Here is a 14,394-nt window from a genome sequence, read left to right as displayed (position 1 = left end):
GCCACCTGGGTCCCTATAAAAACCTGTTACTGACTGTAATTTAAAATCTACTATTCAAATGCAAATAAAGATCTTCCTGTTTATCAATTCATAGACAAAACACATTTCTACTGGTGTAGTACAAAAAGGCTTCGCAAAATCAGGGATGAAATACTTACAAGTAGAAACCTGTCAAATGCATAGAGACAAAATATCTTCTGATTATGGGCCTGACGTATAACCTTCTCTGACCAATACCAGCTATGCAACAAACTTCAGAGTCTAGGGGCTACGTCACACATTCATTTTGGAGCTGGATAAATGTGCATGAGGCAGTAGTTTCCTTCAACATTCATGTGGAAGACTGTTCTTTAAAGAGCCCCACACTCAGTAGGACCCCGTGTAAACAAACAAACAAACAAATGTCTTGAAAAAAAATGTTTTCCAGATGTAGTTATTTTACCATGTTGCAGACATTCTCAAAAAACCATTAAACATTATGTGGGAAATGTCACCTTGTGGGGGCTCTCCACCTCAAAGACGGTACTGTATGATATGTAGATGTGAAAATACTGAATTACTGCCCAGCTCTAGAATAAATACTATGAATAATCACTGGAATTTTGTATTCCTAAGAGGCATAGCTATTCTATCCCTATGCTTAACACAAGAATGAAAGGCTCCTCCAAGCACAGATTGAGACTCCAGTCCAGACAACAACTGCACAAGTCCATCTCCTGAACAGATGACGGAACAGTGGGAGATAATTCCAGGTTTATACCTCATTCCAAATCCTCCTGTCCTCCCTTTGACCCCATAGGACAATGAACAGAGAGAAAACCTGAGAGGCAATAGCTACCTTGGGTTTGAAGGCAATTAATTTCAGAACCATCTCAACGGTGAAGAGACCAGTGAAGAGCATGTTGAGGATGTTCATTGCTTCTTTGAAGATGCAACTCTGACCGTGGTGCTGAAAAACAAGTCACACCATTTTTCATTTTTGAAAAGCATATTGTTTGGATTGTACACATATTCACCTTTGCCTTTCTATCTGTTTTCTAAAAAGGTACTCCTCGCCAATGGTTTGTGATTCCTTTATCTTTTAATTAATTCGCAGCACAGGGTATGGCTTTCTATCTACTGCAATATGATGGCCTCTTTAGAAGCCTGAAGGTTTTTTCTTTCCTTCTTGCCTCCATGGTGAAACAGCCAATGCACTGCCTGAGTGGTACTGCCTGCAACCATGGGCAGAGTATTAATAATAATAATAATAATAATAATAATAATAATAATACTGTAATAATAATTTATCTTCAGCCTTTTCTCCTGACAGGGACTCTAGGTGGCTTAAATATGAAATTAAGAACAGCTAAAAACACAGAAAAAATATAATTAATAAACAATTAAACATTGATAGAATTTAAACTTTACATATATACATTTAAAATCTATTAAAACCATACCAATAATTACAATACAACTCATTTCAAATGTATAAAACTCTTTTCATCTCAGTTAACTTTAGAACAACCCATTGACTCCATGCAGTAGGGTAGTATTATTATCCTCAGTATAGTGAGAGGGCTGTGGTTGAAATAATAGTAGTTTGCTGAAAGTTACTGTACTTCCTGAGTTTAAACTGGGTAATATTTGACCTGAGGTTTCGTTCTTGATTATTGTTCTCCAGCACTATACTCAACTCTCCACCCTCAAAAACCTATATCACCTTGTTGTCCACAATTATATATCTAGTAGACAGCACTATAGTTATGTTTTTAAAAAACACATACCTCGGTTATCAGAATATGTGGCAACTGCTAATGCCATAGCCAGTAAGTGTCATTTCTAATCACAGCTCTAATCCATAGCAAGCAACAAGTTAAAACAGCTTTTACAAGAGATTCAAAATATTCCCCATTTTCAGCAAGCTATTCAAGTCAGGGGGAATGTTTCCTGCCCAAGATAATGAATATTCCAACCATAATGCAATTCCTTTTGACTTCAGACCTACCTGCATGGCCAGGCAGATGGTGTTCAGCAGGATGAGGATGAACATCAAATATTCAAAATAGGTGGAATTCACCACATACCACACTTTGTACTGGTACTGGTTTTTGGGGATATATCTCCGAAGGGGGCGGGCCTTGAGGGCATATTCAACACACTGGCGCTGTTAAGAAAGAACAGGGAGCTAGATGATCCTTGTGTGGCAGAGTGCAGCCAGATCCCATGCACCCAAAACAAATCCTTTTGGGGTTTTTATGTCCACAGCATCTTTGTGTGACCTCGTATCCCCCCACAAAGCTCAGATCTTCCCCAGAGGGCTAGATCTGCGCTCCAGGAAGATGACAATTAATTTCAATGGGTCTCCTCTAAGTAACAGGTAGTTGACTACAACCCAGTATGTGTCTACAATAAGATGGTGGTGGCTCAAATATGTTTGCATTTGGGACCTGCAACAAGATGTTGCATTGTATATTCACATTCTAACAGGAATATTTCTATACAGCATTCCAGCCAGTCAGCTATGCCCTTTCTCCAGGATACTCCATTCTACTCTTTATTATACACCTGCAATCCTCAGGGTTCCTCCACCATGCTCTTGTTTCTCAGTGGCTCTGCTTTGACTTGAATCCTGTTGACACTCATCAGCTGAGTTTGTTATAAGAATATATTTTCATAACACTAGTGAGCTACAAAAATGCTATTTTCTCCCAAGAAGACAGCCACTGAAAGAAGGCTGAAGCGCAACATGGAATCTCTTGGATCTCTAAGCTGTTATATATAGGACAGAATGCAGGTGGAGTAGAATGCAGCTGGTAGGCTGGTAAGTGGGGCAGCCTGATGGGACCATGTATCACCAGTCCTCAAAGCTACACTGGCTGCCACTATGCCTAACTCAAGGTATTAGCATATAAAGCCCTAAATGACTTAGGACCCAAGTACCTTAAGAACCATATCAGACCCTATAAATGGCAACTGATAGGGATTCCATATTTCAAAAAATGAAAATCCGGACACAAAAGTTGTTGAGAGAGTTTTGAGCTATTTTAAAGGATGTCTATACTTCTGACATGGGTTGCCATACATCCGGATTTTCCCGGACATTAAAGCAATTTCTGCCTGAGTGCTGTTTCCAAGGGCCGAATCCCTCCTATGTCCAGAAAATTATGGATGTAGGGCAGCCCTAGGAACTGAGGCCTTGTTGAAGATGCTGCCACTGAGGGTGAGGGCTGCCTGGTTGGTGTTGATTTGTCATAGATATTGACCCATAACAGGACCTTTCTATTGGCCATTTCCCATTTGTGGAATGCCCTCCTTAGTGAGAGGAGTCTGTCTCCGTCATTACTGACTTTCAGGAAAATTTCAAAAACGTGTTAACTGCCCTGGGCTCCTTTGGGAGAAAGGGCAGGGTATAAAATCAAATATATCTCTTCACCTTTCAGCCAAAATTTCCCACAAGGAACGTTCTCTCCTCAGTGAACAGAACCATCAACTTGTTTAAAGATATGTGGCACCAGAATTTAGGCTTGTACATTAGCTTCTAGCAAAAACATTACTTTATCTATTAGAAGAATTTTACCTGCTAAAGGAATGTGTTTTATTTCTTTGGTCACACCATGGAGCACTTATATTACCTGGTTCTTGTCCAGCTCACAGTTCTTGTACTCCTGCTCTCCTTGCTCCTGAAAAGTGACGATGACGAAACCAACGAAGATGTTCATCATGAAGAAAGCGATGATGATGATGTAGATAATGAAGAAAATAGAGATCTCCACCCTGTGGTTATAAATGGGCCCCACATCTTCCATATGGGAATCAATGGATCGGTACAGCAGTCTAAAAAAAGGAGAGAACCCAAGACAGACACTAAGGGCACTTCCAGGAGCCCCTAGCTGCAGGGATTGGGTACACTGATCTGAGGAGTGCTTCTGTCCACACTAGACTCTGCAAATCACAAGGCTGACAGCAACGAGTATAGGAGTACCTTGAACTGTACAGTCTGTGTAACCAGTTTCAGAAAACAAGTATGGAAGCATCCCAAGATAAAAGAATGATCCCTGCTGTCATCCAGGATACTTCCTGAGCTGCTAGAAGCATGCATAAGAAGGCAATATCTGAACATGGCATTAGAAAGTTTCCAGGTTTTGGTATATTGAACCTGTCTTGTGAATGCTTCATTAAGTGTCAAAAATGAAAGTCATAATCTCTTGTAGAGCTTTTGAAAAAGGGGGTGAACTAAGACGATATAATTTGTTCATGCTGATGCATTCTCAAGGCTCCTTTTGAGTCCACCAAATAAAAATGGTTTTATGAATTAGCCTTATGTACTCACTCTGGCCAGCCTTCAAATGTTGAAACAGTGAATAGGGCCATCATGGCAGTGAGGACATTGTCAAAATCAAATTTGCTGTTCTCCCAACTTCGAGCCAGGATAATTGGTTGAGATACTTCTCCATCCTTGTAGGTGATAAAATTGCCCCTGTTGGGAGAAGGAAGGAAAAGGGAGACACAAATATACAGCAATGAATTTTTTGCATTAAATCCAGTTAATATGGAATGCTGATCAGAGATGATGCACTCACCTGCACTCTGCTTCTGTTTGCTTGGAGCTATCAGTGCAACTATATAGTTTGCCCTGGATGAGGATAAAAACAGAAATCACCATTAATTACTGATCACTGGTTTTTAGTGTCACATGAAAAAAAAATGCTTTGTGCTTTCTTTATCTATTAGCATTTTAAATGTTAAATATATGTAGCTATTGCTCTGCCCACCGCATTCTGTTCAGACCAAGGCCATATCTCTTTCCTTATATTGATTGCCTTGCATTTGATTTTTTAACTAAGTCACAGGGCCTGTATGTGGGACATCACAACACAGATGGGTTAGAGTAGAGTCTAGTTAAGTTGGCGGTGGTGGTAGTTGTGGGCACCAGTCTGTCTAAGAAGACAACAGAAGGGTGTGCCTTTAGGGGTAAAGTCAAACCATTTGAGGGTTACAAGTGCCTGCTGTGGCTGTAGAGACCAATATGGGAGAGACAGGTTTTATTACAGGTGGGACAGAAGGAGGTATCCAGTTTTTCTGCTACAGGTACACCATGGTGTTTCTACTCTCTGCACTCCTCTCAGTGGTCATTCCTCAGCTGTTCACTGCTGTGGATACACAACCTGACTGTCTGTCTCTAGGCACTGTGATCACCTACAAGTGCTTCCCATATGACAAGGTTATTGTTGCCAGCCTTCCTGTCACATTTTCAGACACCTTCATAACGCAGTTAGTCTGCCAACAGGCCTAGTACCAGAAGCCAGCTCTCCATAGAGCATGTGCTTGAGGATGCTGAAATCTTCCATTCTGTGTACATGACCAAGCCAGTCTAGTCGTCACTGAGACATTAAGTGTATATATGCTGGGAATGTGGGATTTGAGAGAGCACTTCTTTGTTTGAGATTTTGACCTGTCATGTGGTGCCAAAATCTTTCTGACACAGTGCATTTGGAAGGCACTGAGGCATCACTCTTGGTGGGTTTAAGTTGCCATTGACTCACTTCCATAAAGCAGCAGGCTCAACATGTAAGCCTGGTAGACCTTCATTTTAGGTATTGGTCATTAGCATCACATTCTCCCATACTATTTTGGAGAGGTGAGCCTTTGCTGTAGCTGCCTTGCCAATACACTTGTTCAGCAGTAGTTACTGCAAGTTTGAGGTTTTTTTTATATTGTTCTTTAAAACAAAAATGTGCCTATATTGAAAACTTTCCTTTGCATCTTTAAGAAATCAACTTTTTAAAATGGTTGAGCTCATGCTCCCATCACAGATCAACAGATCCTATAGAAATACATTGTGTTTACATTGACTTAATTTTTTGCATTTACTAATTGGCCAAGGAATATATTCTTTAGGCTTGTTTTATTCCCAAACTTGAAGATGGCATAAGACTCAATATCTTTTATTCCAAAGGCAAATCATTTTAAATTATGTGGTGCACCTACTGTTTCAGAGACCCTTCCCTGAATTCATAACTTTTAGACATCCTTTGTTGAGGGGAAAGGTGAGCCACATCTGCCTACCATATTACATGCTCTCCCCGCTGCCTCCGTTTGTTCAGTAAAGGTCTGAAGGAATATCCTATTAAGTGGAACTGTTGCAGGGGGCACAGTGATGGTGGAGCAAACATGCACATCTCTATTCCCCCTGCCCCCAATGTGTTCAAATAATGTACGTAGATGTTTCTGAAAACAATAGGGGCATTTGAAACATGATAAAAATGTTTCCTGGAAAATGGCTGCAAAAGGGAAGGAATCTGAGCTAGGGTTCACCAACCTTTTTGGAACAATGGACACATTTTGAATTCTGAGAAAGTCCTGTGAGTGCCAGTCACAAAATGGCTGCTGTGGGGGGCATGGCATAACTAAAAATTAAAGAGCGTACAGCAACTGTTTCTTCACACACACACACACACACACACACAGCCAGACAACCTCATGCTTGCCATGGGAAGTCACCTATGTCCTTCTGGTCCTGTCTATGGATATCTCATAATGTTAATCTCACCTCCCTCCACACACAAAGTAATGTGGTTGTTGTCCAGTAACAATAGGAAGCATTCCTCGGTACCAGGAAAAGTAAACAAGGTGGTCACAGCACACACTGTCTCTCTTGCACACTCTGACTACACACAAGTCACAGACACATGCATCTCTCCCACACACTAATACACTTCACATACCGGTATACACATCTACCTCTCCCTTTCTGGCCAAGTGTATCTTTCCCTCCCTCTCTAACGGATCACACACCACACACACCTCTCTCCCTCTCCCACACCCACACACTGCATACATCTCTTGCGGACCACATAAGCCTACATCTCTCTCCCTGTCCCACACACACAGGCCACACACACCTCTGCCTCATTCTCTGCCCAAGTGCATCTCTTTTAATTGCACACACACAGAGAGCATACTTGGGCACTCCCTCCTGGCATTCAGAAAAATCCCTCCATAGGTGATGGAAGTGCCCATCATTAAATAAAAATAAAAATACAAAGGGGCCACTAGTCCGGCCACATGAACCCTGGATTGGCAATCCCTGGTCTAAGATAACAGGAAAGGGAATAATTTTGGCTCAGTCCTAATTCTAAATCTTGATCCAAAGATGAACATCCAGACACTCTACTTTACCAAGTTTAAGGTAACCAGGTAAGTCACTTTAATATTCCTGTGAGACAATACTGAATATATGCAGAGTAACAGGCTATGCTTCACCCCCCCCCCCCGACACTTGCAACTTGTTTTCCAATAACTAATGAGGAAAAAGTGAGAAATAGGTTCCAGGGCATATACCTTGAACAACTGGACTCCAATGCAGGCAAACATGAACTGCAACAGCGTGGTGACAATCACAATGTTCCCTATAGTACGTATGGCTACAAACACGCACTGAACCACATGCTGCAAAGAAAGACAGAAACAAGTGAGTTAAATGGTTGCTTTTAAAATGGTTTTAGGATTTGATGTAAATGAATGAATGAATTAATGAATGAATGTAATCTTATTATATTGCCATCTTCCTGTAAGTCCACATGGTATCTATGAAATAGAAAAGGAAATCCATGGTCTGTAGACTGTGCACTTGCAAACAAAACGCAAGTGTCATTATCCTCGCTATGCCACAATAGGTAGAATTGTCTGTCTTTCCTACAACTGGATGACACTATGTCTCCAAAGCAGTGGTAGTTGTGGCAAATTGAACCCATGAGCTGCATCAGACCCCAAAGTGTGTGTGTGTGCGCGTGCGTGTGAAGGAGGGAGGAACAGTTTTTGCCCCATCACAGGATGGCCAAGTCCACACTGGCTGGGATCCTGAGCAGTGCACAGGAATACACAGATCCTTGCAATACACAGATTCTCCCCTGTTCTGTAACACTGCTGGACATGCTGCAAGTCAAAAGCCAGTTTCCAAGGTTCTGCCATATTCTAGGATCATAAAGAAATGGAACCAGAGTAGAATAGCTCTCACTGAATTCTTTGAGACAAAGTAAGTAGAATGAAATCTTGGAAAGATGTTAAGATGGAGCAAAACAAAATTTTACCCCAGCAGCTAGTGTTAAACCCACTCTAGTGATGCCCTTAAGTGTGCCCTCTGCTTTCTGCAATAAAATGGCAGGCTGTCATTAATGCATATGAAGAAATGAAAAGTACAATGTTGCCTTAAGGGCAAAATCAGCTTTCACCCACAATGAACCCTTGGTCATTGTCTATGCACAGCAAAGATATGCATTATATCCCACTAAAATCAGGAAAACCAATTTATTCGTTTGTTTGCTCTAGAGTAGTGATGTAAAGCCACATAAAGCAATTCAACATCTAATCTTTGTATGTCTTCTAACCTTTAATCCTTTGGCTCTGTTGATAGCCCTCAGTGGTCTGAGCACTCGCAAGACTCGTAGTATCTTCACTACATTGATGGCACTAGATCTGGAAAAGAACAGCAGTAGGAGATCAAGCTTTACAATTCTTGTGGGAATGATCTATGGACTAACAGTGGCCTTTAGTTGAAGTTCAATGTGCATTACAACTTGTAATTTATGTCTGCTCAGAACTCGAACCCAGATCTCACTGATCAATACTACCCCACTATCTGCAACATCATGCTACCTTTCTTCTAGGTTGTTCTCTTCAGAAAAAAGTTTGCAGAATATATGACTAGCATTAACAAAAGACACAAAACTTTCCCCATAGCATTTCCATTGACTAGCTAGATACTGTACTATAGAGACAAAAAATGTGGCAACATGGTATACCTATTTAAATAACCTAAAATACATGCAATTCAATTTGTGATAGAAGAATTATATGCTGTGGTATACTTATGTTTTTAAATCATTCATAAACCTTGAATGTGACATCTTATTATTTAATAGTTTATGGGCCCTGGCAACAGTCTTTGTTCATTTGATTGCTGTATATTGCAAGGCAGATGTACCATGGTGGCTAATGAAGGTGGGAATATTTCACAGTAGCATTAACTTATTCTTTTGACATTTATATTGTCTCAAGCCTTAATTTTGAATGGAATTATGTGCTTTCATTTCCTTTTTCTGCAATTTAGTAGTCTACTAGTTTAGATACCAGGGGGTAGGGGAAGGACCTGTTGGCTGCTCTGTTGTTGAACTGAATACAGATTATTGTATTCATTACAGAATACAGAATATTGACAAAAAGGGGAAAATAGGGACTCCTTTGGACGGAACAGGCTGCCAATGCAATGTAGACATATTACAAAAATGGTGCCAAGCTGCAGTCATCGCAGGGCAGTGTAAGATAAGGATGCTAAGAAGCACTTCACCAAAATGCCAATTCAGAGAAAGCAGCATGTCAGTTGTGCTTTTAAAGGCACTTCACTCAACCTACAGCTTGCTTCTACCTAGAACTAAGTACTGCAAATCCAGTATAGATACAGCTTAGTCCCTGCTGACTTCAAGAGGCTGATAGACCTGGGTCAGTATGTTAAAGAGGGAACTTTCTTGCTGTTCTATAATCCCCTTTCTCTTAATTAGGATTATTCATTTCACAAACTGCTTGTGTCCTTGTTACCTCCCTCATCCTGCATTTCCATGCCCCCTCTGTCCCCTTAGCAAAAACTATGATCCATGACAGAGCAATCTCTTACCAAGAATATTCCAATCTTCTCTTTTCTGGTGTTTCTCATCATCTCATCTTGGTCCCCTAATATCTATCCAGCATTATGCTGAAAAACCATTCATCTCTCTCATTACTCTAATCACTAGACAGCCCTTCTTAAATCCTTACAGTTTTCCTGTCTGCTACCAGATCCAGCACAATCTACTGGTCCTTACGTTAAAAGCCCTTTATAGTATTGTTCCCTCTTCTCATTCTGATTTATTTTCCTGATATGTTCCTGCCCATGACCTTTGCTCCTCCACTTCCATTACCTTCAGATATCTGCAAGTCTCTTGTTCCCTCAAAAGACTCCCCCCTTTTATCACTTGATGTCCTGTATGCTTGAACTGCCTCCCAGAGTATCTGCGTGAATCCTTTTTCTGTCACTTCCTTCAGGTTTGAAACACAAACTGATAAGGTCTGAGTGAAACCCTCCTCAACACGCACATTTTCCATGAAGCTTTTGGTCCAAACCCCTAGTTTGCAAGTCTTATTGCAGCTACGTATGCTTTCAGATGGGGTTTTTATATTGCAAATGCGTCGTGAAGGTCTGGTTTTTCTGTGTGCACATTTGGTATGTTAGCTTCCACACATTCCCTTTTTTTTCCAGTCATGGATATGCATTGATATTTTGCCACTTGCTGTCCAGACCAGTGGAAGGAGCTTGACAGAATGTATCTGGAATGTGGGTTCCCCCACTCCCCTCAGTCACTCCTCCCATGCTCTCCAGTGGCTTCTTCTGTTCTGAGCATGCATGCAAGTGTACATGCATGTGGGTGTACAGGTTTTTTTAAAAAGAAATCACAAAAATGCAAAAAGGAAATGTAAGCCTTAGTTGCCATTTTGCACAATGAAAAAAATGGAGAAGGGGGTAATATCTATTTCCATTTTATAATAAATTAAATTAATAATAATAATAATAATAATAATAATACATTGTTTATCTGTCTGGGTTTCCCAAGCCACTCTGGGCAGCTTCCAGCAAATATAAAAAACATAATACTGAGGTCTTGCATAAGTGTGCTATTTTGCTGATTTGGGACCTTTGCCAGACATCCTTTTTATTGTGCATTTATAATTATTTATGTTCTTAAGGTGATTTGCACACTCAAAATATTTTGCCATGACCACCTGTGTGTTGTCTGAAGCTTCCAACAACTATCCCAAAACTGTTCATACACTGGTGTACACACACACACACACACAGAGAGCGCAATTCAACATCTACGTGTCATACAGTGATTTGGAGCATGGTGCCATAAGTAAACTGATGACATGGAACTCTTATCTGCCCATTTCATCAGAATCAGGAGAGGCTATGAAGGTGTCGGACAGGTGTCTGGAAGCAGTGATGGACTAGATAGTGGCCAAAAAAAATGAGGCTGAATCCTGGTAAGGCAGAAGTGCTTTGTGTAAGTGGTTCCCATGTCTGATGTAAAACTGTTCTGGGAAGCGTTGTACTCCCCTTTAAGAAACAGGTTTGTACTCTGGGAATACTCCTGTATTCCAGATTGCCAATGGAGTCTCAAGCAGCTTCTGTGGCTAGGCATGCTTATGTCCAGCTTAGGCAGATTTGCCAACTAAGTCTGTTCCTGGATGGTGATAGGTTGACCTCAGTTATCCATGCTCTGGTGACCTCCTGCCTGTACTACTGTAATGCACTCTACTTAGGGTTACCCTTGAAGATGGTCTAGAGGCTGCAGCTAGTGCAGCATTTGGTGCTAGGTTGGTAAGTGGGGCAACATGATGGGACCATGTGTCACCTGTCCTAAAAGGTCTGCTACTGAGCTACTGGGTCAAATTCAATGTGTATAAGGAACTAGACAGCTTGGGACTCAAGTACCTAAAAGAGTGCTTCCCCCAATATCAACCAACTAGGAACCTATGATTGGCAGGCAGGGCCTTGTTGGAGCTGCTGCCACTGGGGGCTGCCTGGTTGGTGTTGCCCCGAGACAGGCCCTTTTCAGTGATGCGGTTGTGGAACATCCTCCCTAGTGAGGTGTGTCTGTTTCCTTTTTAAAATTGACTTTCACCTTAGTTCCATATCCCCTTCCCCACTCTTTATAAACACTAGATTTTCCCAGCTGAAAATAGCTCACTCACTGGATCCCAAAGGAGATGAGAGAAACGCTAACCACCAGCAGGTCCAGGATGTTGAAGTAGTTCCTGCAGAAGGAGCCTTTGTGAAGGAAAGCTCCATAAGCAGTCATCTGAAGGCAATCACAGGGAGACACAAACAAACTTTGCTGTTAGCGCTTGCCACAAGTTCTTGCTTAGAGCAGGCAGAGGAAGGAGTAATGTAACACTGCAGAATATTGCAAGGTTTGAAGTGCAAAGTTTCATTAAAAAAGAGGTGAAAGGAAGAGATAGTTTTCAGGGGGGAAACATAGGTAAGGAAAGGTTGCAAATAGTGTCCAGCCCTTTTAAGAAATGGTTTTTACATTGCATATTGGAAATTACACAGACTAGAAATTACGTTCTCCCATGTAAGCAGCTCCACATATTATCATTTATTTTTATCTTCCTCTACGCACTTCCTTTGGTGGAAGTTAGATGAATGATAGCAAGATGAAGAAGGGGTTTTTCCATAGTGGTCCCGTCACTGTGAAAGTCTCTCCCGAGAGAGGCCTACTAGATCAAAGACCCAGCAGTTTTTAGTAAGGCTGTCATTTTTTTAAAGCATTACACATTCAGGCTGAATTGAGTATTAAATCACTGTCTTACTGTTATAGTTTTGTCAATATAGTTCAATATAAATTAGATTACTTAATACTAGCATCACATGCCTGCAAAAAAGGATATCCACACTGGTATTTACAAAAGTGATAACTGAGGTGGGTCTGAAGCAAAATTTGCAACCTCTTCCAGTTTTGGAACACTTAAAATAGTGGTTGAGAAGTGTTATCTAGATCAGAACAGAACTGAGCTCTCCAATGATAGCTTTTTCAAGTAACATTTTCCTCTAGAGAGCAAAAAGTCAAATGCCAATACATACTCTTTCTTATGTATGCTTCAGCAGGTAAAGAAATGCACAGAATCTATAACTGTAGCAATTATATTCACTGAGTCCCCTCTTCATTTTTAGATTATCCATTTGGTAATTGGAAGTAGCTGTATCCCTGGCTTTTTTGTCTGCTTATTTTGCATTTATCTATTGGACCATGGCAAACCCAAAAGACCCAACAGTTAATTTGTTGGGTAAGTTTATTGTTCATATATAAAGATATAGCTAGAAATATATAGAAAGTCATGACTGATTGCAATAAGGAAAACATTACCTGCAAAACAGACTTCAGTGTGACCCCCTTATGTTTGAATATACACATCAGAAATAAGAATGGTCATACAAGAACACTCATTGGAATGTGAATAACCAACCACCTTTGCTGCATTCCTGAATTCCTGCAACAAACCCAGGGCATTTTCAGGCCAGAAAGCCTAGCAATTTCCAGCCAGTTCTTATCAAAGTTGTGCTGATGGGGGTAGGAAATAAATTAAATATAAAGTCATCAAAAACCAAATCACATCAGGAAGAACTGACTACTAATCTATCAGACAGAAATTATAAAGGAAGTATAAACTCTGCTCTTTGAGTAGAATTTATATGAAAATATATAGTTGGTTGGGGGAAGGGGGGTTCTTGCCATAACAAAGGTAGTAAAGATGCTTCTTAGGGCTTGATTTTGCATGGCAATCTTAAAGGAAAGGAGGAGACACCATTGAAATCAGAATGGGAAGCTCTGTTGAGTTTCAGTACCATACAAGGTGTGTTGTTTATCTATCCCTGCCAAGAAATTCATTGGCATAGCAAATTGCTGCATAACTTGGTTGCAGCTTTTGTTTAAGGCAGTATTGCCACTGGAACTTTTCTTTACAATTAACTAGTATCTTTAAAGCATGGAAGTTGATAATCTAATTCCTGTGGGATAAATAGGCAACTTGCAATTGGGGATTGTGTTTTATACACTTATGACCTTTCCATACTGTAGTTAATTTTGTTTGTATAGTCAGTACTGACACAGGGAATGTACATATGTGATAGGGGAAGGTCTAACGACACAATTCGTTAAATGTGTTGGGTATGGTGTCACCCCAAGTTTTTTAATCAATACAAAGTGGCAAGGGGATTTTCAGCACATGGGGTGGCAAGGTTTAACCTTTTCCTCCCCAGTTATGATTTGTGTTTAATATTAACAATTAATGTGTAGTTAGGCCCAGAGTAATAAGTGCTTGAACAGTGCCTATGTAAATTAGTGGAAGGAATGAGGAGTATGATATTCTTCTTTGCTGTTTGTAGATCTATGTCCAAATTTAATGGGTACACCTATACATTTAGAAAGACGAAGTGTTCCTTAGTTATTTTTTAAAATATTAAATGAGTGCAAAGTGTAAGAGAGCTTATATTTTCTCTGCAGTCTACTTTGTATCTGAATGTTTTGGTGTATTGTCAAGTAGCCTCTTGGGTTAGGTGTCATCCTGGAGGAAATCACACAGGTGCAATTATTAACTGAAATGAGGCAGCATAGACTTGAAAAGTAAATTATGCATTTAAGGAACAGGTCTTTTTGAGAAGCAGACTCTAAAGTTAAGTTCCAACTTCACAAATTAACCAGTAGGTACTAAAATGTCTGAGTGGATTAGGGAATTGTCACATTCAGTGAGTGGCAACAGAAGCAATTCAATGCTATTTTCTCTAAGTTTAAAGGTTCCATACATAGGACAGGAGCA

General features: G+C 40.4%; 1 protein-coding gene and 1 long non-coding RNA gene across 27 annotated transcripts in view; one reads left to right on the top strand and one right to left on the bottom strand.

Moving 5' to 3' along the window:
* Positions 1 to 14,394, bottom strand: part of CACNA1C (calcium voltage-gated channel subunit alpha1 C) — a 541,815-nt gene that overhangs the window by 89,362 nt on the left and 438,059 nt on the right. For all 26 annotated transcript variants that reach the window (XM_088676810.1, XM_088676812.1, XM_060279995.2 and 23 more), the window contains 8 exons: positions 11,770 to 11,876; positions 8,373 to 8,460; positions 7,327 to 7,434; positions 4,566 to 4,618; positions 4,316 to 4,462; positions 3,618 to 3,819; positions 1,991 to 2,149; positions 839 to 949 (listed from right to left, as the gene is read on the bottom strand). In XM_088676810.1, coding sequence (XP_088532936.1) covers positions 839 to 949; positions 1,991 to 2,149; positions 3,618 to 3,819; positions 4,316 to 4,462; positions 4,566 to 4,618; positions 7,327 to 7,434; positions 8,373 to 8,460; positions 11,770 to 11,876 — 975 coding nt within the window. The remainder of the gene's footprint in view (positions 1 to 838; positions 950 to 1,990; positions 2,150 to 3,617; positions 3,820 to 4,315; positions 4,463 to 4,565; positions 4,619 to 7,326; positions 7,435 to 8,372; positions 8,461 to 11,769; positions 11,877 to 14,394) is intronic.
* Positions 1 to 14,394, top strand: part of LOC118090939 (uncharacterized) — a 124,256-nt gene that overhangs the window by 106,359 nt on the left and 3,503 nt on the right. The gene's annotated exons all lie outside the window — the stretch shown is intronic.

The sequence above is a fragment of the Zootoca vivipara genome, chromosome 9 (genome assembly GCF_965207765.1).
Source record: "Zootoca vivipara chromosome 9, rZooViv2.hap1.1, whole genome shotgun sequence".
NCBI classification, from domain to species: Eukaryota; Metazoa; Chordata; class Lepidosauria; order Squamata; family Lacertidae; genus Zootoca; species Zootoca vivipara.
This window is presented reverse-complemented; position numbering and strand designations above follow the sequence as displayed.